The sequence below is a fragment of the Sodiomyces alkalinus genome (genome assembly GCF_003711515.1).
Source record: "Sodiomyces alkalinus F11 unplaced genomic scaffold SODALscaffold_3, whole genome shotgun sequence".
NCBI classification, from domain to species: domain Eukaryota; kingdom Fungi; phylum Ascomycota; class Sordariomycetes; order Glomerellales; family Plectosphaerellaceae; genus Sodiomyces; species Sodiomyces alkalinus.
This window is the reverse complement of record NW_021167081.1, coordinates 399,054-419,484: the sequence shown is the minus strand read 5'-3', so window position 1 is coordinate 419,484 and position 20,431 is coordinate 399,054. Positions and strand designations below refer to the sequence as shown.

Sequence of the window (20,431 nt, the reverse complement as noted above, 5' to 3'; positions counted from 1 at the left end):
AAGACGTATCCTATGAGTTATATGTCGACTACATCTGTGTGTAGCCCTGTACACTAGGTACTGTGTAGATCATATCCTGTTTTCCTAAAGGACCTTTATCTTCTCTTTGTTCTGACCTTGTAACTGTGACGTGACATTCAACTTGGCCTTGGCCTCATGCTTGAGTTACGTCATGGATCGAGTTACGGTGTGCTAAGGACTAATATGAGGTACATGTACGATACCTTCTAGTATCTACCTTGATCCCCTCTCCTCCTAGCATTGATTCTTCTGGGTTCACCGGGCTCACTCGAACACATACTCGGTCTCATACAATATAAATCACATATTGAGAACATTCGATTCTAGCTGCCCTGTTCCATGAAGTTTCAACCAGGCAATACAGCCTCCAATATGTCGTCAGCCATTGTTGTCGGTGCAACTGGTATGTTGAGTTCACTCGAGATTGCTGAATATCTGACCTCAACTCACTTGAAAGAGCGACATCAATTATCAACCATCTACGACTGAGCCTAACAAATCCCAGGCATCCTGGGCCGTGAAATCGTCCTACAGCTAGGCAAAAGCCCAGATAAATGGCCAACCATCTACGCCCTGTCCCGGTCCAAAAAGGGCGACTTCCCCCCGACCGTCCGCCAGACGTCCATCGACCTCACCGGCTCCACCACTGAGATGGCCCAGAACCTCCAAGGGGTGACGGCCGAATACGTCTTCTTCGCAGCCTACCTCCAAAAGGACACGGAGCAGGCCAACTGGGACGTAAACGGCGACATGCTCCAGAACTTCCTCAACGCCCTCGAGACCACCGGCGCCGCATCGTCCCTGAAGCGCATCGTCCTCGTGACAGGGTGCAAGCAGTACGGCGTGCACCTGGGCCCCGTCAAAAACCCCATGCTCGAGACGGACCCCTGGCTCCGCGGCGGCGGCGACCGGACTTCGTTCCCGCCGAACTTCTACTACCGCCAGCAGGACATCGTCCGGGACTTTTGCGAAACGAAGGAGGTCGGGTGGACGGTGACGTACGCGAACGACGTGGTCGGGTTTGCGCGCGGGAACTTCATGAACCTGGCTACCTCCGTGGGGATATATGCCGCTGTCGAGAAGGAGCTGGGCCACGACCTCGTCTTCCCCGGCTCGGAGCGGTTTTACTCGGGGTTCGACTCGCTCACGGATGCGGGGCTGCATGCGCGGTTCTGCGAGTGGGCGGCCCTCGAGCCACGGGCGGCGGGGGAGGCTTTCAATGTCGTTAATGGGGATGTGGAGAGTTGGCAGAATCTGTGGCCTCGTGTTGCTGAGCGATTTGGCATGATGGTTAAGCCGGATCAGTTCGTGGCCGGGTATGGGGGGGAGAGTAGCTCTTCTCAACTCGCTGACGTGGCGCCCCTGAGCGTCTTTGCTGAGAAGGCCGGGTTGGAGGGGAGGGTCGTGCCGGGACGGCTTGAACAACGTGTCGATCTCGTCAAGTGGAGTCAGAGGGAGGATGTGAGGAAGGCGTGGGACTCTTTGACGACTCGGGAGGGACTCGACAAGAAGGCCTTTGAGGAAGCTACGTGGAGTTTTCTCGGGTTTGTCTTGGGTAGGGCCTACGATTTGGTCGTTAGCATGAGTAAGGCCAGGGCTTTGGGCTGGACAGGGTGAGTTTGAGGACCATGACCATTGATTGCGGCCTATACTGACTTCATTGTCTTTGATACAGGTACAAAGACACCTGGACAGCCATCTCGGATGTGTTTGATAAGCTTGAGGAGGCAAAGGTTCTGCCGAAGACGCGGTAAGGAATACACGGTATACCCTACCGGATATGGCGATGAAGGAGACGATGGGATGTTTGCACGAGAACGGTTTCAACCATATGTAATACATCCCTAAGACCACTTGACTGGACCGACGATGAGGGCTTCGAAGTTGTAATGGGCCATTGCAGACATCATCTTGACTCTTTGCCTTGATTCCATGAACAATCCCGAGCATTGACTACCGGGTTAACCCACACGCCGCCCCTTTACCCCTGACTGATGGGGGGGGCGGCGGTCGTCCTCTGGTCTCGAAGATGTGATTTCCACCAACTATAAGCGATGCCATGTTATGATAGACAGTGGTCATGTCACAATTAAAGTGAGTAGACAAGGATGTGTGGAAAGTTTTAAAGTCTTTTCAGAAAAGGGCCTTCCATGACTATCATCAGGGTGTAGTATATACTGCAGATATCTTAAGCAGAGACTCCCAAAACGCCGCGCAGGAACCCAACGCTTCTTCTCCGCTCATCCGCTCATCCAAAGCAGCCATGCACGTATGACAACATTGCCGTCGTCAAGATGCAGAGCAGAAAAAATAGAAATTTTGCTCGCAGCAAATCATCGCCGAGTATCTGTAGAACCGTAATCATGTGTCTGATGCTCCTCCTCTTCCCCGATCAGCGGCATCCTCTCCAGACCTGCCTGATCCTTGATCTCCTTTACCGCATCTGCATGGAGACGGATATTCACCATCATAAAGACGACCAGGGTAATGCCGAGTAGGGTGCCTGTGGTAGCCAACAAGATGTTGACGGGGAAAGGGTCGCCCTCGAGAGGACCATGGGTCCAGGCGTCGAGACCGTACTGGCCGAAACTAAAGAAGCCCGAAAAGCATACGAGAGCGCCATAGATGCGTCCAAATGTCGCGAAGCCAAAGACTTTAGTGGCGTAGTCCCTGGTGACCGGTTAGCCAAGTCGATCCTTCTTATATCCAGGACAAATCGGGTGGATACATGGGATGGTGAGAAGGAAGGAAAGGGGGGGCAGGCGACTCACGAAATGGCCGAATAGTACAGTGGTCTATACATGGAAAATCCAATGACCATGGCATAACCGGCCCATACATATGGCAGACAGTTGAGAAACGACACGGCAACAATGAATGCAGTCAACACGATAAAGATGGTCGGCACCGTAAAGCTATGGAGCAGGATTCCCACAAACGGCGTGGCCAGGACGCCACCGATGGGCAACGCGGCGTCGAACAAGTGGTTCACCCGCTCAGCCAGCTCATCGCTGCCCAGCATGTGCCGGTACTGGGCTCGCAAGGTAGCGATGATGAAATTCATACGCAGCATCTGATGCGCCGTGAGCAGCAGCACGAGTATGAACCACGGCGTCATCATCTGGCTGTGGGCGGGTAGGCCGTGGAGCATGCCCCAGACACCGGACGCCTCAAGGCGGTGCTCCTCCTCGCGATCTCGCTCGTCGCGGGCTTCCTGTCCGCCGGTGAGATCCTCCAGCGCGTCGCGGCGGGCGCGTCGACGCTCAGCGCGTTTCTGCTGGACATCTAAGCGCTCGCCTTCTTCGGAGATGTCGTCGTCGGATGCGTGGACGTCGCGCGCGTGGTCGGCCGAGTGTTCGATCTTGGCCTTGAGCTCGCCGGCGGAATGGTAGGGGTGGCGCGGCATGTAGGTGAACTCGGCGAGGAGGATCAGCAGCGGCACGACGAGGTAGGAGAAGAAGAAGGTCTCGAGGGAAGGGCGGCCCCCCGTGGCGTCGTAGGCGATGCGGTAGAAGAGGAAGACGGCGGCGGAGGCGTCGAAGGCGCCGGTGACCAGGGCGATGATGAGGCCTGCGTAGCGCGGGAAGGCGTTGGCGAGCCGGTAGCTGGGTACGAAGAGGAACGTGCCGCCTAGGCCGAGGAAGAAGTTCCCCACCAGATAGCCGTCGAAGTGGGGGATGACGAAGGAGTAGGCCATGAAGAGGCAGCCGGCGGCGAAGAAGAGACAGCCTAGTACCCAGGCGGCTCGTCGGCCCAGACGGTCCAGCACAGTCCCCGCTGCGAGGGATCCGACGTTCGCGGTGATGGAGGCGACGGCGAAGAAGAGGTTGAGACGCATATCCTGTTGGTTACAGGGGATTCTGGGGTCCCGGTCGGCATTGACATCGTCTGCGGGACACAGATCTCTGTATATTCCTTCGGCAATAAGAATTGGCTTTAGAGCAGCAAATCCAAAAGTGATACCCGACGCGAACCAGCAGGTCACAATTGCGGTCACAACTTGGGCTGTAAACCACGAGAGCTGGGGTAAGTGTGTGTCTATACGTCGACATGACGGAAGGATTATGGGGTCCGGCCGAGAGCAACGGGGTGGGAGTGGGACAGAACTTACCGAATCGTTTCGCATTGGAGACTTTGTAGGCGGAAGCACGGCGCTCCGTTCTCTCAACTGGGGGGTCGAGGAGGGCAGCGGGCTGGGCAAAAGCATCGAAGCTCAAGCGTCGAGATCTTGACCTGGCAATGTTGGTGGATGTGGATGCCACTGGGGTAAGGAGAGGGAGGCGAGACTGTTCCTCCTCGTCTGGAACTATGGCGGTGCCAATGGGAGGCTGAGGAGTAACTCCAGGCGGCGCTTCATAGTCGAAGCCTTCGAGGGGTCCGACATTTCGGGCGAGAGACATGAAAGGACGGGCAGGGACAAGGGGCGCGTACGGAGCGCGGTTTGTAGTGTATTGTCGACTTTGAGGTGTTTTGCAGAGGAATAGAGTGTTGTCGTATCGCCCGGGGTTCCAATGACCAAGCGTCAAAGACGATGGCGAGGGAGAATTCGAAGGTTGATTGTGGTGAGAAAAACTGTCAGGGCCGTCGGCGATGGTCACGAACTCGGGGGGAGGATGAAGCTTTTCCAGGCCGCTTGCAGGGACTAGATGCAAGTGTTGAAAACGCGAATATAATAGAAAGCAATGGAACAAACCATATAAAGCCGCGACAGGGGCTCAACGCTCCCGTTGACAACGGGACATGCGCCTTGGCGAGGTTGGCGTTGTTGAAAGTTGACAGTTGAGGGTCAAGTCGAATGAAATTATTTTGAGGACAGCACGATGACATCATTGGATGAGGTGCTATGAGAAGCAATGAACCCCTTGTACGAATACGAAGTATTTCCGTACTATATCGTACGAAGTACACGATACGGTGTAGTAATAGTAGTGGATGGTGCTCTTTAATGTACACGGAACAAGAAACCATTCTAACCAATCATCACGCCAGACTATATCGCGATAACTGATATCCCTGACCACGACTGGAAGTCCTGTTGGGCGAGTCAGGTATATAAGGTAGGTATGTCACGCCCAGAACACAAAAGCTCGGTTATGCAAATCCCTGAGACTTTTCTCGTGCATCCATTCTGTGCTCCGTACTTGTCGGAGAATCCAGAAAATGGTTTGCGATGCCAACAACAGCACCGAGTCTCTGCATGTCGAGTCCGACGGCACCTTAGAAAGCTCTAGAATTAAGGTGCTTTCTGTGGTACGGAGTACTTGCGGCTCCACAATGCACAGCGTCGTACCTGTACTCGGCACACATAATCGTCCGAAGCACGAGCCTTTCCCGTCGACCAGCCCTGGAACATTCAGGACATCGCACATCATGCGCCGTTGGTCTAGTGGTATGATTCTCGCTTAGGGTAACACCCAAAAGCACAGCTTGCGAGAGGTCCCGGGTTCAATCCCCGGATGGCGCCTATCTTTTTTTTTTCTTTCTTTTTTTCTTTCTTTCTCTTTTATCATTTTTTGAATTCCCTAACAAGATCTTGGCTTGTAGCGATCCCAGACAAAAGGGGCCGATTTCCTTCAGTTTGAAAAGAACATTGACGTCCCGGTACTTCCATTTTCTAGGCCTCTTTCTATGGCCAGTTGAGGCTGTAGTCGCTCTACAACCTTCCCCGGCATCTCTCCGGTAATAGACCATATCCATCTTAGGCCGCGAGTCGTCTTTAGTCCCCTGTGGTCGGTCGACTTCAGGCCGGACGGAGCCCCCCCGAACGGCCTAAACATCACCCCAATCCTGCCGAATCATCTCGGCCCCCTTCTCCCCAATCATGAAAACAGGACCAACGATATTCACATCGGGAAGCACGGGAATAATACTACAGTCGACAACCCGCAGTCCGCCCACCCCGTACACCCTCAAGCGGGGATCCACAACCCCGCCGTCCTCGAGCGGCAACATCCGGTTCGTGGCAGACGCATGCCAGTTGGGAATGGTATTGGCCTTGATATACTCGAATATAGCGTCCTCATCGTCATCGCTGACCGCCGGACCGGGGCTCACCTCGCCGTGGTGGGGGCCGTTCGTGAACTTGTCGAGTTCCGGATGCGCGAGGATCTTGCGGAGGTACTTGAACGCTTGGATGGCGATTGCGCGGTCGGTCTCGTTTGCGTAGTACTGAGTTGTGTTAGGGACCAGTAACAGTTACTCCGTATGGTTATGAAGGAAGAAGAAACAAGGGGAAGAAGAAGTGAAAACTTAAAAGAGCACGGCAAAGAAGGACATACATTCGGGTTGATAACTGGCGCCTGGGCCATGGAGCTTCCTCGAATCGTCACATTGCCCCGCGAGAGTGCCACCATACTGCTCGCCGTCAGGGAAATATACGACTCGTTCGCCAGAGGCGTGTAGTATGGCGTCGGGCCGCCGGGATACCAGACCGACTCGTAAAGGTACTCGATGTGGGACTGGTCGGAAAGGCCAGCTTCCAGCACACCCTCCGCCCCGATGTCGATGAGTTCTTGCTCGGACAATTTCTGGAACCCATTGGTGATGCCCGACGGCGCGGTGTATACTCCAGTGCCGTTGGAGTAGAATTCCTGCGAGGGTCATCAGCGGCTGACGTCGATGGAAAGCCCAGGGCTTGGAGATACGCACTTCCTGTGCCTCGGCAAGAAGGTCAAACTGCACCGAGTATTGGCTCGTGGAGTGTTCGTCATCGACCTTGGCCATGATACTGAACACGCTGTGATCGTCTAGGCTGAGAGGAAGTCAGTACGTACTTATGCCGTCTTATTATAAGCATGGATGATGGCAGAGAAGGTGGGGGTTCTTGCTGCTGTCCGATGTTTTCATTCACAACGATCGGCTCAATGCCGTAGTATTCCAACGTGTCTTTCGGTCCGTACCCCTGATATACCATTACCATCAGTTATGGCAGAGCTTCAGTAAGTAGACAGCACAGGCTTCAAGCGTTCAACAGAAGACATACCGAAACCATCAGAAGTTGAGGTGACTGAAACGCCCCCAAACTCACGACAACCTCTTTAGCAGCGTGAACCTGATACATCCTTCCCGTAGGGTGGTCCATAAACTGTACCCCCCTGACGCGGGGCGTCTCTCCCTCGCTGTCGGTAAGGAGTTGCATAACAGGAGCATAGTACAGAACATCGAGATTCTCCCTGTGACTAGCCTTCTTAAGGTAGCCGTCGTAGCTCGAGCTGCGGAGAAGGTTCGCATCCAGCGTGGCGGTGCCCTGCTTGATTCCCGTGCTGTTACCCATGTTGTGATCGTGTATCACTGGGACGTTGGCCGCTTCGCAGGCGTGCATAAAACCTATGGCTGTGGCAGGAACGTAACCCTGATATGCGATCTCGAGAGGCCCGTCGCTGTAGCCTTTAGGGTCCCATGTCTTGTACGTATTGTCAAAGGCTTTACTTGGGTCTTGGGGGTTGAAGTGGGTGCCCTGACAAAGACGAGTTAAGACGAAGAGCGAGACGATGAGGGAACAAAACCTTGCCATGGGCTTTTACCTTGACGAATAGCGGCCAGACGTTCTCCCAGCTCCAGCCTGGGTTTCCGAGCTCCTCCCATCTGTCGTAGACGGTGGAGGTGCCGCGGCCGTAGTAAAAGCCGTTGATCATGCTGCTGCCGCCGAGACCTCGGCCGCCTAGGGGATCGTGTCAGGCCTTTTGGGAAAGGAAAGTTCAAGACAACATAGTCAGGATAGTAGAGAACGCACGGAGATAGGTCAGGACACGGCCATCCAGATGCTCTTGCGGTGTTGTCTCAAATCGCCAGTCGATGGCAGTACCTGTGTTGGACGATACATGTGAGTCGCATGGCCGTAACGGTAACTCATAAAGGTTCATGTTTCCATCAATCGTACCAGCAAGCAACTGGTTGCCCCCCAAGGGCTTATAAGCCGCAACAACATTCGGATCAGGTCCGGCTTCCAAGACCAGAACCCGGAACTTGCCAGACTCGGTGAGACGGTTTGCCACAACCAGCCCGGCAGTGCCGCCTACCCCAGAATGAAAGTTAATGTGATGCATGCATGTTAGTTTACGTGAAGAATTGATGTGACTGAACATCAGACTAGAACGCACCTCCAGCAATGATAAAGTCGTATTCTTCTTGGATATGGGCTCGGTCAAGACCTTGAATGGGTCGGGCGATCGACCCCTGAATGCCCAGGAGGGTCAAAAGTATGGTGCTGACGACACTGGCCTTATGTCGGAGCATGGTGGGCAAATGGATCGCTTTCGCGTTTGGTGCAAGGAGTTGAATCTCGATTGAGGCGAGTTGAAGTGTGTAAAGGCCGTCTTGTCCAGCAGTGCACAACAGGGAGTGTCAGGGGGCGTCGACCTCGGGCACAAACAAAAGCAAACAACACACGAATAATCGACCGCGATAGCAGGTGAAAACCACATGCAGCAAACGGGTCCGAGACTCCATCGGGGAATATTCCACCGTATTTAACTGTGCTATCTGTGATGGGCACCATGGGAGTTGATGGTCCAGGAACCCTCCACACCATAGCCACGATTAAAAGGTCATCCCATCCAGGCCGACACTGCGTCATTATTTTGGAGTAGGATCTTGGAGATGGTCTGGGGACTCGAGGGTACCGGGGGTTCGGAACCAGCGGGGAAACTGGAAACCGGAAACTGGCCTAGGCGGCCTGGCGGAGAATACGCCTATTCGCTCAACGCCCGGGACATATGTTATAATGCGGCGTAGACTTTACGCAGACTTCGTGGTGGCCATGTAAACTATGTAGTAAGCAACGTCTCAACTCGAAATGTTGATCCCCTTGCGACCTGAGAGGTGGCGCAACACTTGAGGGTGAAATCCGGGGGATGACGTTGCGAATGGGCGACCGAAGACACGCTAGTCGGGAGTTGGGGTTGCAACTTGCCACCAACGGTGGGCGATCTGACAATGACGCCTGGTAGATCAGTTTAGGTCGTGTAACACAGGATTATGCGTGGCACAGAGCAAGGTGAGTAAGGTGGAAGGGAGTTTGATGGGAGTATAATGTAGAATCGGTACTTATCATAATGTGTGAGAGCCTGACACCGGGCGAGGCACTCATACAAGACACTCATGAAAGCCTTGAGGTGATACAAGACGCAGGTTGAAATGAGAGGACTCGAAGGACTTTATCAGCAAAATACTAACTGGGAATCGGACCGAGTTTATAACGGTTCCAGGCCAGACAACTACAAATAGAACGTGGCACTGTTGAAGAACGTCATCGAGAATGTTGCGACTGTTGGGGTTTTATTTTATTTTAAAAACAAATATAGGAGGGGGCGGGGTGATGTGATTGTGGTCCTCTCACCGAAGGTCCACGGATGGAAATACTCCGAGCGAGTGCGGAGGAGATGGTGGAGTCGACCTTTTATTAGTATGAGTATGATGTTACAGTATTACTCAACCGGTCTTCAACTCTTACCCTCTGTCATCTTTTGCTTCTCCTTATTCGGATTCTTTCTCGTCTCACCCGTGCGTTCACAAACTCAACGGCGACGACTCTTTGTCCCGTGCCCCCTTTACCACGTGCACCCTTTGTTCAGGATTCGCTCGTCCTTTCCCCCCCCACAGTCTACTCCCACCCCCCCTTCCAATCGTCGGACAATCATGACAACAGTCTGGCGTCGTCGGAACCCAGCGGGGTACGGCTACGAACAGGTAGCCGCTGCCCTGCGCGATCCTCAGCCCGCTGCGGCGATCACGAAGCCATCTACGGAGGTGAGTACTCAAACTCCAGCCCTCTACAGATATTGGATATCCCTAACGTCTGGCCGCCCCCAGATTAACGAACTCAACGCACTCGGCAACATCTACACCTTCGAAAGCTTCACAACCGAAGACGCCCTCGAACTCGGCACCCTGCTGCAAGCGCGCCTCCTCCCGCTGGCGCAGGCGGGCCGGCCGACGCTCATCTCCGTCTCGCTCTCCAACTCGTCGCAGGTGGTCTTCCAGACCGTCACGGGCCCCGGCATCACGCCCGACAACGAGCTCTGGGCGGCGCGCAAGCGGAACGCCGTGCTGCGGTTCGGCGTGAGCTCCTGGTTCCTCGGATGCAAGTTCGAGCAGGACGAGGACGACTTCGAGTCCAAGTTCCGCCTTAGCCGCGAGCAGGGCGGTCGCTATGCTATCAAGGGCGGTGGCGTGCCCATCCGCGTGCGCGGCGTGGAGGGGACCGTGGCGGTGGTTGTCGTGAGTGGGCTGTCGCAGGAGGAGGACCACGGGGCGATTATGGATGTGATTAGGGAGAATTGGGAGGCTGTGAGCTTGTGAGTGGGAGTTTTAACGTTTTGGGCCGTTCACTGCATGAAATAGCGCACAGTAACAAAAGACCACCTAGAATTTCAACCGCCCAGCCCCTGACAGGCGAAGAAGTGTCAAGGTACTTTAGGGACCTTTAGCCTGTAGGCATCCGGATGAAGGGGTACCCGATAAGTGGGACGGGCACGGGTAAGGGGTAGGTATATTTGTGAGAGATAGAAGAGGGGTAAGTGGATAAGGGAGGGGTGGAAAATGGCGAATGAGAACGAGAGAGTGACAAAAATACCTGCCACTCCCCGAGAAACGTAGAAGTAAAAAAGGAAAAAAGAATGGACAATCCGCGAATCGAACGCGGGACCTTCAGCATGCTAAGCAGACGTTATACCACTAAACCAATCGCCCATTAGATGTTCTCATGTTGAGTTGTTGGGATTGCAGAAAGTGACACAAATGTACCTTCTACTCTGACCCGGGTCAAAATGGTATCGGGCCTTCTGCAGCGAAGTTGAAGATTTGGGGGGTGTGGGTGAAGAATCACTTTGTTTCACTTTTCGCGCACACTAAAAGGACACAAGTCTCGGCCTAACACAAAGTTTATCCGCTCTGTTAGGCGAGTCCCCCGTGGTACGGAGTCCTCGTTATTCGGGATACGAGAGCTTCACGGGTAAGGTAGGTACCGTAAGAGGGATAGGCAGAAATAATACAGGGTCGAAAAGATACTTTGGTTTCAACCACATCTACACGAAAAGAAAAGCGGGGTAGGCCAATTTGTCAACGTTAGCTGGACGACTTGAGGTAACTATCCCGCATTCTTGACGTATTCTTATGTCGCATACTCCAAATCATCAAGTATAGTCTCAAGTCTCGAGTCTCGAGTCCTAACACGGCTGTCCGACAACGAACATCATGATGGTAGACGAACGATAACCTGTCTCTCTGCAGCAGGTCTCACTGTTTTGGAATGAAGATGTGATAGTGGGCTTATTTCGTCCAAGCAATCAGCACTAAGAATAAAACAGTTTGTTAGTAGACATGTACGCCCCTTTTCCCCTCTCTTAATCTTCCACGACTTTCAAGTTACACCGTCCTTATAAAGCCGAGTCCCGGATCAGGATCTATCGCGACCGTCTCGTTTGCAATATACCTTACACAGAGCTGACGTGTCCCAAAAATGGTCACGGGCCTATACTGATACTGTAGTGAAGGTTTTGTGTTCCGTTGTTTACCATGAGTCCAGGACACCAGGACTCCAGGACTCCAGGACTCCAGCCTCCAGGGCCACTCCCGTTGCTTAAAACAGGATATCAGATATCTTTCTCCAGACTTCCTCGCCGTCTACCGTCTCACCGCCTGAAATTGCATCATCTTTCATTACCTTATCCTCATCTTGCGTTGAATACCCCATGATGCATCATCGCCTAAGCCTGTCGGCGCTTGTCTGGGCCATATTGTCCCTCCAACTCGTCTCCCTTGCCACCTTGGACCCCGACCCAGCAGTATCACCAAGCCTCCCCCAAGATCCCCTCCCCGATGTCGACGTCCCAGACATCGAATACTGGACCGCCAAAGCCGCCTCCTCGGGACGAAGGCTCTGCCACCTGAGACCGCACCCCCGAGACGGAGACGACGTCCCAGCCCTCCTGCGAACCTTCAACCGCCGCTGCCGCCGAAACAGCATCATCGTCCTCCCGGGCCCCGTCTACCACATCAACAGCCCCATGAACACGACGCACCTCCACAACGTGGTCATCGAGCAATACGGCCGTCTCCTCTGGAGCGACGACATCGACTACTGGCTCAGCGTCTCCATGCCCATCGGGTTCCAGAACCAATCCACCGTGTGGAACTTTGGCGGCCGCCACGTCATCTGGAACGGCCACGGCGTCGGCACCATGGACGGCAACGGCCAGGCGTGGTACGACTGGAACCGAAACCGCGGCAACGCGCCCCGGCGGCCGATGAACATCCACCTCGTCGATATCCGCGACTCGGTGCTCCGCGGGCTGCGGTTCGTGCAGAGCCAGATGTGGACCATGACTTTACAGCGGGCGTTCAACATCGTGTTGGACGATATCTATGTCAATAGCACGTCGACGTCGCAGTGGAATACCCTGAACACGGACGGCGCGGATACCATGTATAGCGACAACATCACGTTCTCGCGCTGGCGGGTGGATAACGGCGACGACGCCATCGCGCTCAAGGCGAACTCGACGAACATCCGCTTCTACGATTCCGAGCTGTGGAACGGCGCCGGTATTGCTGTCGGGTCCATGGGCCAGTTCCTCGGCCAGCATGAGGAGATTCGAGGGTTCCATGTCAGGAACATCACCATGCACAACCCCATTCGGATCACGAACGTCAAGACGTGGACGGGGTTGCAGATTGGGTATCCGCCGAACGGAGGCGGCGGGGGCACCGGCCATGCGCATCAGATCTTGTTCGAGGACATTGTCCTCGACAGGACACGAGATAACCCGCTGCACTTTTGGCAGTGCGAGTCGTACATCGGGCGGAGTGGCGAGTTTTGCGACACCTCCCGGTTTAAGATTTCCGACTTTGTTTTCAAGAATATAACGGGATACGCGGGCGAGAATGTGCGGTTTGGGGGGCGGTTCGTGTGTAGTGCGGCCGCTGGCGGGTGTTCGAATATTGTGGTCAAGAAGTGGGATGTAAGGAACCCCGAGACGGACGAGGTGTTGAATCGGTGGCGTTGTAATAATGTGAACCGTTATGCCGGTTTTAACTGTACGGATATCGAGAATACGGAGGCGAGGGAGGACTCGAGAGAAAGGGATATCTCTCCTGGAGTGGATCTACGTTGAAGTGGCAGCACGAGATCTATCTGTCCATCTGATGGCATCTTGGAGGCGGTAGATCACAGGCAAGAAGTGACTGTCTGAACTACTGCAGGAGGGGTCAAGATATTGTCGATTTGATGTAGTTGGAGACAAAAAGGATGCAAAGAACTTTGATCATTGACGATCCAAACACAAGTAATCTAGTCAATAGTCTTCAATTCTTAATGCAAACAAACACTTATGAAGTTGTCCCCAAGGTGCCCGTATAAGACATATTTATCCAGATATATTATATTTCTCTCCGCTTCAAAGCTGGAGTCTGGAGACTGTATGTACAGGATTTGATTCACAATATTTCTGCAATAAACTAAACGGCTGAAGAGCCTCGTATTGACCAGATAGTCCGTGTGAACAAAGTCCGCCGGCGAAGGATATCATAAGCGGAAGCATGGGCGACCCCTGGGCCCCAAGCTCTGAGCTTAGCACACATTCATCCGAGCATTGCCCCAAATATTCCAGTTAACGTTCTGACCACAAGGAGACTCGCGGACAGAGTTGTTGTTGACCTCCATAGTGATCCAGAGGTCTCGGTTGTTGGCAAACTCGCTTCGGGCAGCAACACGAACCTCGCCGCCTCCGTTGACGCGACCACCCCGAATGGAAAGGTTGTAGCAGTTCTCAATCAAGACAGCGTTGTTGCCGTTGTTCTCCAGCTGGACATTCTGGATGACGGCGCCGCCGGATTCAGAAACGCAGAAGATGCCGCGACCACCGCCCCGCGAGATGACCTGGTTGACCCAGACATTGGTGTTGTAGTTTCCGTTCGGGTTCCGGCCGTTCCGGTTCGCGAACCGCAGCGTGGCGTATCCGGTCCCCGAAGCGACGTTGTAACCATCCACAAGCCCAACCTCGACGTTCTGCGAGTTCTGGATCAGCAGTCCCGACTGGCCGACGTCCCGGGCGATGACCTGCCCGATGTTCAACCCGTTGATGTTCCACACCTCGACGGCGTGGCTACTCGCCCCCGTCACCGTGACGGAGTTCATGCGGACGTTGGAGTTATGCGCCCCGTCGCGGTCGAAGCGGATGCCCATCCCGCCCCACAGGTTCAGGGTGATCTCGCCGAGGAAGAGGCCGGAGGTGCCGGAGAAGCGCAGGCCGAAGTACGGGTTGCCGGTCATGCGGAGGTAGGGGATCTGCACGTTCTGCGTGTTGATGGATTCGATGGCGCCGCGGCCGTTGCGGTTGCCCGTATCGATGGTGCCGCATCCTTCGAAGATCTTGCCGCTGCTGATGCTGATGGTGTTGGCGCCGAGGTTCCCAGACGCGTGGACCGCGACGCGCTGGCCGCCGCCGATGTTGTCGAGCGCCGTCTGGATTGCGAGCCGGTAGTCGCCCCCCGTGTAGAGGGTCTGGCCGTGCCGGGTGGTTCGGTAGTTGCCCGGGTTGCCGGTTACGGTGGCGTCTGGCGAGCCTGCGCCGCACTGGGCGGACACGGACGACACGAGGGCCAGCGCGGAGGCGAAAAGGGAGAGCGGCTTCATGGTTATGGTGTGTCTTGCCCCGATTTTAAGGGGTAGTTGTCTCAGGGAGTCAGGGGGTGCTTGGCCTTGGTTCGGTTCTGGACCTGCTGGTGATCGACATTGTCAGGCGTGGCAGGCGAGTGGCATGCTATATATACAAGGTCTATAGACACGTTGAACAACCTTGGATCGGCATGAAGGGGGTGTGATCGAACCTGGTCGAGTTGCCTTCTGGTCTATGAGGTTTCCATACCAAGAGCCCTACAGGAAACTGAGTCCTACTCTCACATGCATATAAAATACAACTTCATCCACCAATCGCTCTCTGTATACGCCGCTATAATATCACTAAGAGACGGGAGATAGCCTTCCGTGGAATGTTTCAGAAAGGCACTAATCCCGTCCCGGTATATACTGCGATGCTTATATTAGACGGTAAATTGGTAAGTGGTGCGGTTGGGGTAGAGTTGATGACCCCTGTAACCCTGTTGCTTGTCGCTGCAACTCCCGATCCTGTTACGGTGCCGGAAGCGGGGAGGCCGGGGTTCGCGGGGTTATTACTGCATATAGCTGGGGTTCGGCAAAGCAATGAAGCGACTCAAGCGAGTAGATTACAGGCTGGTCTTGTCTCCCTCACCTGGGGTAGCATTACTGACGATTCGGGACATCCTGAGTCGAGAACAAGCCGAACAACCGGGGCTCTGGATGCCCTTGGCCATGCTGTGCGTATCGCATCACTTCTCCCCCGTGTCATCAACTATCTAACAGCGAATACTTCAGGCTTTCCCCAGGAAAGCTTTCAAGTTCGTGGCTCACGCTAAGTTAACAGGTGAGGATTTCACTTACACGACCAACTGAAGGGAAGTCGACGGTCGTGTAATGTGTGGGATAGTGGGACAGTGGGAGTCGAGGCAACCCCCCCTATTCGGACACCCATTCACACCTCACGGTCCAACAATCCTACCGACTATTCGGTATGTCCTACGCCCAGCGCTCGACAACTCGATCGGCATACGGATCAACATGCGTGTCCCTAAAACGCGCTCACTCTTTTATGGAAGAGCAAATCCAGCTCCTCATAGGTCCGGCCCTTGGTCTCCGGCAACCGGAAGAATGACCACGTGGCGACGCATGCCGCCGTGCCGGCCCAGAGAATCCCGGTGCGCCCTCCCCTCAATGCCTGTTCCATTCGATCGGGTTGAGTATGTAATGGTTCAGCACATTGGCAAGGATCTGCGTCACGGCGTACGGACTCCGCGCATTGACGACCGTCTGTGGCCGTAGCCGCACCGCTAACGTCTCGGAAATGATGGCGTAGCAGATAGGGCCAACAGTCATGGAGTAGATGCTGTGAGCTTTCATACCAACACGAAGGCCACCTGCGCCCACTGCGAATTGAAGCGTTAACCCTGGCCGCAGCGGCCGAGAGGATACCGACCACCAGTAAGGAGGCGCTGGCGGCGGCGATACCCCCGGCGTACAGCGTGCGGCGCCCCAAAGTAGGAAAGCAGGATCGATCCACGAAACGCACGTCCCGACAAAGGCCATAACAGTCGCGGTAGCTCGAATCCGACTGGATGCCCGACTCGAGCTGGATCGTGTGGCGCAACTGCGCGAGCGTGGCCTGGACCTGTTTGGTACTGCGGCTCGACAAAGCCAGCAACGACCTCTCCACCATGATGGGAATAGGCCATATCCACTGGATGGCGATGGGGACCCGCCAGGAGTCAGGACCACTCCGAGTCGTACTGCAGCATGCCCCGCAGCACGCCCGAGGCCAGGAACTGGCCCTTGGCCCAGCAGAGGTTGACGTAGACAGAAGGCGGCACACGAGTTTGGAGACCCCCGTTATACGACCTCTTTTCTACGACTTCCCGGATCACGATTGCCGGAGGATTGAGCATCAGTATATGTACGGGCCCAAGTAACTTGTTGCTCCGGTTCTGTATCCTAATCAGGCGGTGGGTGCAAGAGGTCTATCTTCCTGGCTTCTCGGATGTCAAGTGGAAGGCCGCGGACGGTACGGTCTACGATGGAGGGAAGATGGTAGTCGTCGACACGCCGCTCGACTCATGCCAGTGCTTGTCAGGCAGTGACTTAATTAGCATATATGAAGGGAACATGAATGCTATTGAAGACACCAGGCGCATGGGGGAGAGACGATTAGCCGAAGTTCGCTGCAGTGTCATGTGCCATAAAAGGGGTTCAGGGTCACTGGGAGAGCATATAAACACAGCACTGAGTGCTTCAGAAGGTGATTTCAGTACTCCAACGGCTACATGTAGTCTTAATTCAATGAGCGCAATGGGGTGGCAACATCATTTCCAAAAGACGTGCGAGTTGGGTGTCAGGACTCAGACTTCGTCGAGGCTCGTGAAGCGTTGCTTCAAGCTGGTTGAACCAAAGATATGCAACATGAAGCAAGCTGAGAATTGAAGCTGAGAGAACATAGCGATAACTTTTCAATTCCATGACAATGATCTGCATATGATACGATTTACAGGCCAGAAAGCCCTGACATCCGACTGATGAGCAACACTGCTGCATGTGTGCCTGTAGATCAAGATCGACTTGTCTCAACTACTCGAGGTCGATGAGATGCACTGCATGTGTGCTACAGCTCAAGCTCTATTCGGAGCGACCACAGTCAGATCATACAGCATACGATGAAAGAGTTAGCTGCAGTTGTAAGAATATTCGTAGGATCTATAAATTGATGATATGAGGGGAAGGGGGTCCTGGGACTTACACAATTACACTCATTCTGAGACGTCAGGGGGAAGTTTGGGGGCACGAGAAGACATTATGCTCCATATCCACTGCATATAATGAGATCCGCTTAAACCAGGACTTGGCTCCCAAGGGTTGCGTGTGTTGAAAGACGAGCCTGACGAGGGCTTGCGTGCGAAGCAAATAACAGACGACCGGCTCACATCTCCGCGAGGACTCCGGCCTATGACGCAATTGGGCTACTTCACGATAGGAACAGATAGCTCTGGAACTGTAAGTGGAAGCAGATTCCGGGGAGTAGAGTGACGGTGAAAATCCGGCGAAAAAAAGACGTGGGTGTGTCCAGTCGTTTCTTCAGCCCTTGACACAGCCAGGGGCCGGGTCAAGGTTAAAGAGTGATCGTCAGTCCTTCTCGGTGCACAGTATCAAGAAGAAATCGTGCGACGGTCACCAGACAACTTGAAAGCCGTGATATGGGACGGAATTCATAAAAATAAATGAAGACGATGACGTGGTGTTGCAGCTGTGCCCGGCTTTCCCTGAGCTGTCAGCCAATTCTGCGGGAAGCCATGGCTTGATTCGGCTGGAGTGCGGCATTTCACCATTGCCCTAATATAAACTACCTTACCTATGACAAGGACCGTAATGCAAGGTCATTAGGAGTAATCGGAATTCATGCAGGTGACCCGCGCGGCGTGTGCCGGGGTCCATCGGGCACGACAACCTGATTCAGGAATACGCATCGGAGCCGCTCTCATCGAGGACAGCGCTTCCTGAAACTGAACCAGAAAAAAATAGAAAGAGGCCCTTCGAAATATGAACAGGATTATTTGCCTTCATGTTATTTCCCCCGCTTTCATCAATTTGAAATACGGTACATAACCTTGAAACAGGGGAAGATCGTCACCATCGTCTCGGTCGTGAATCTTCCGCTGTGGTTGACCCAGGAAAAGATCGTCGCCCCCTGACCCCGGACTTACGGCCAGGTATTCCGTTGCCGTGAACCACGTCCGAGATCGTCCGCCACTGAGACTCCGATGCTGAGCGACGACGATCGCGAGGCTGTCATGGGGCCATGGATGATGGGCCTTCTCGAAACCGCTGCCAGGGGGTTGCCCGTACAGGGAAGACCACTGGGAATCTTGGATCCTAACTTGTAAGTTGTCGGCTTACTAGCTCCGGATTACAGTCTACGGCTAAAGAGCCAGTGCCGCGTAGAACCCTCCGATCTTGCCCTGTGACGGCAGTTCACAAGGGCCAAGGTACGGCTACCCCGGAGGCTGGGATTCTTCGACAGGGGGGATGGCAGACGATGGTTGTCAAATAGTGGTCCATCGAGTTGAGATTCAAGTATAAATAGACCTCGACATCGTCAACCCTAACTGTCTTATATCTTTTCCTCTCCTCAGGCACTTCAGCAACCAACATAAAGTCAAAAGTCCAATCCTCTCGGGCCGGTCCGTGTCTATTTCTTCCCATCCTTCTTCTTTCACAAAGACGAACACAACCTTCACAATGGCTCGTCTTGCTGCCGCCGTTTCGGCCCTCTCCTTTGCCGCTGCCGTCAGCGCCCACGGTCACGTCCAGTCCGTCACCGCCGACGGCGTCACCTACTCGGGCGGCATCCCCCACGGCGCCCCCGCCGACGCCGTCGGCTGGTCCGCCAACAACCAGGACAACGGCTTCGTCGAGCCCAACTCCTACGGCAGCCCCGACATTGCCTGTCACAAGAGCGGCCGCCCGGCCAACAACGCCGCCGTCGTCTCCGCTGGCTCCAGCGTCACCCTCCAGTGGGACACCTGGCCGGAGTCGCACAAGGGCCCCGTCATCGACTACATCGCGCCCTGCAACGGCGACTGCTCGTCCGTCAGCCCGGGCTCGCTCTCCTTCGTCAAGATCGCCGAGAGTGGCCTCCTCGAGGGCAGCAACCCGGGACACTGGGCCGCCGACGAGCTGATCGCCAACGGCAACTCCTGGACCGTCCAGATCCCCAGCAACCTCGCCCCCGGCGGCTACGTCCTCCGCCACGAGATCATCGCCCTCCACTCCGGCGGCCAGCCCAACGGCGCCCAGTCCTACCCCCAGTGCATCAACCTCGAGGTCACTGGCTCCGGCTCCGCCACCCCGAACGGCGTCCCTGCCACTTCCTTCTACACTGCCAATGACCCTGGCATCGTCTTCAACCTGTACCAGAACTTCGACTCGTACCCCATGCCCGGCCCCCCTCTGTGGCAGGGCTAAGTGGTCGTCGACGATATGAGACGATGATAACGAGACATGGGAAGAAATCAGGCTGGGCCTTGGATTGGTTTCGGCATGGACTGGACCAAGCCGGGAAGCCGGCCTGCTGGACACGTGCAACTTTTGATCTTCCCGTCGCATATTGTAACTTCAATTCCTGTGCATACATTCAGTTCAACCGTACATTTACATAGCATCAAGACAGTCATGAATGGACGTCTTACAAACTACGTACCATCCATAAGATACTTTGCTTTTCTTCGTGCTCATGTTGTGCTTATGCCATTGCTAATTCCAAGTGTCCTCCACCGGCTCAATGCATGTGATTATATACATCTGATAGTAGGACAACCGCCCAATCTCAGACTGGCTTCCCATCAAATGTCCAACAATAACGAATCCTGTTTCAGTATTCTCTCACGACTGTATTGAAGCCCGCAATATCTGCGGACACTATGGTAGGACTGTACCAGCATCAATATATTGTCCTACACGGCCCCATTGGGAGCAGAGGGATGCCCCTTACCCCTTACCTCTTACCCCCCTACTTACTATAGAAAGAACAACATTGCACGAGACAGCTTTGCCCCTAATATCAACACGCCAAGCTTTCATTGACAGCTGTTTTCTACTCTATTTCCTCATCTATCATGGACGGGGTTGGCTCTTAGTGTCTTGGCTACCAGGCCAAGCCAACTTGAAGTCAACACAAGACTTCAAGCCAAGAGGTGACATTAGGTGTTCCCCCAAAAGAAGTTACGTTTAAATACATTGAATTGGGATCTTTCTCAGGGGTAGATGAGTTGAGCTGGACATGCAGTTTTCACC

General features: G+C 54.4%; 8 protein-coding genes and 2 non-coding genes across 10 annotated transcripts; 5 read left to right on the top strand and 5 right to left on the bottom strand.

The window, feature by feature from the left end:
- Window positions 1-393: 393 nt before the first annotated feature.
- SODALDRAFT_274784 (hypothetical protein) lies at window positions 394-1,775 on the top strand (the record flags this gene model as incomplete). Its single annotated transcript, XM_028607955.1, has 3 exons — window positions 394-424; window positions 527-1,634; window positions 1,697-1,775. The coding sequence occupies 3 exons, from the start codon at window positions 394-396 to the stop codon at window positions 1,773-1,775; spliced, it is 1,218 nt and encodes a 405-aa protein (XP_028467413.1).
- Window positions 1,776-2,354: 579 nt separating this feature from the next.
- On the bottom strand, window positions 2,355-4,421 carry SODALDRAFT_274412 (MFS general substrate transporter; the record flags this gene model as incomplete). Its single annotated transcript, XM_028607940.1, has 3 exons — window positions 2,355-2,691; window positions 2,793-4,020; window positions 4,133-4,421. 3 exons carry the CDS (start codon window positions 4,419-4,421, stop codon window positions 2,355-2,357), a joined length of 1,854 nt encoding a protein of 617 aa, XP_028467412.1.
- A 972-nt stretch (window positions 4,422-5,393) lies between these two features.
- Window positions 5,394-5,485, top strand: SODALDRAFT_t93. The gene has a single exon. It is a non-coding gene; the product is annotated as a tRNA-Pro (tRNA).
- Window positions 5,486-5,790: 305 nt separating this feature from the next.
- Window positions 5,791-8,256, bottom strand: SODALDRAFT_273461 (alcohol dehydrogenase; the record flags this gene model as incomplete). Its single annotated transcript, XM_028607900.1, has 9 exons — window positions 5,791-6,189; window positions 6,300-6,611; window positions 6,670-6,772; window positions 6,795-6,922; window positions 7,004-7,477; window positions 7,545-7,681; window positions 7,754-7,825; window positions 7,901-8,035; window positions 8,121-8,256. The coding sequence occupies 9 exons, from the start codon at window positions 8,254-8,256 to the stop codon at window positions 5,791-5,793; spliced, it is 1,896 nt and encodes a 631-aa protein (XP_028467411.1).
- A 1,401-nt stretch (window positions 8,257-9,657) lies between these two features.
- SODALDRAFT_358009 (hypothetical protein) lies at window positions 9,658-11,662 on the top strand (the record flags this gene model as incomplete). Its single annotated transcript, XM_028614059.1, has 3 exons — window positions 9,658-9,768; window positions 9,832-10,316; window positions 11,554-11,662. The coding sequence occupies 3 exons, from the start codon at window positions 9,658-9,660 to the stop codon at window positions 11,660-11,662; spliced, it is 705 nt and encodes a 234-aa protein (XP_028467410.1).
- Window positions 10,639-10,710, bottom strand: SODALDRAFT_t78. The gene has a single exon. It is a non-coding gene; the product is annotated as a tRNA-Ala (tRNA).
- SODALDRAFT_134131 (exo-rhamnogalacturonase B) lies at window positions 11,259-13,260 on the top strand. Its single transcript, XM_028606728.1, has 2 exons — window positions 11,259-11,342; window positions 11,514-13,260. Exon 2 carries the CDS (start codon window positions 11,712-11,714, stop codon window positions 13,131-13,133), a length of 1,422 nt encoding a protein of 473 aa, XP_028467409.1. The 5' UTR covers window positions 11,259-11,342; window positions 11,514-11,711; the 3' UTR covers window positions 13,134-13,260.
- A 181-nt stretch (window positions 13,261-13,441) lies between these two features.
- Window positions 13,442-14,780, bottom strand: SODALDRAFT_331713 (ricin B lectin:Parallel beta-helix). The gene has a single exon (XM_028611519.1). It carries the CDS (start codon window positions 14,651-14,653, stop codon window positions 13,589-13,591), a length of 1,065 nt encoding a protein of 354 aa, XP_028467408.1. The 5' UTR covers window positions 14,654-14,780; the 3' UTR covers window positions 13,442-13,588.
- Window positions 14,781-15,805: 1,025 nt separating this feature from the next.
- Window positions 15,806-16,536, bottom strand: SODALDRAFT_322973 (hypothetical protein; the record flags this gene model as incomplete). Its single annotated transcript, XM_028609776.1, has 3 exons — window positions 15,806-15,987; window positions 16,022-16,272; window positions 16,367-16,536. 3 exons carry the CDS (start codon window positions 16,534-16,536, stop codon window positions 15,806-15,808), a joined length of 603 nt encoding a protein of 200 aa, XP_028467407.1.
- Window positions 16,537-18,877: 2,341 nt separating this feature from the next.
- SODALDRAFT_343671 (glycoside hydrolase) lies at window positions 18,878-19,722 on the top strand (the record flags this gene model as incomplete). The annotated part of the gene is made up of 1 exon (XM_028613133.1): window positions 18,878-19,722. The coding sequence occupies one exon, from the start codon at window positions 18,878-18,880 to the stop codon at window positions 19,601-19,603; it is 726 nt and encodes a 241-aa protein (XP_028467406.1). The 3' UTR covers window positions 19,604-19,722.
- Window positions 19,723-20,431: the final 709 nt, after the last annotated feature.

Excerpts from the sequence above, each read along its gene's own strand:
- SODALDRAFT_331713 (XM_028611519.1), bottom strand. The coding sequence starts at position 14,653 with ATGAAGCCGCTCTCCCTTTTCGCCTCCGCGCTGGCCCTCGTGTCGTCC.
- SODALDRAFT_134131 (XM_028606728.1), top strand. The coding sequence starts at position 11,712 with ATGATGCATCATCGCCTAAGCCTGTCGGCGCTTGTCTGGGCCATATTG.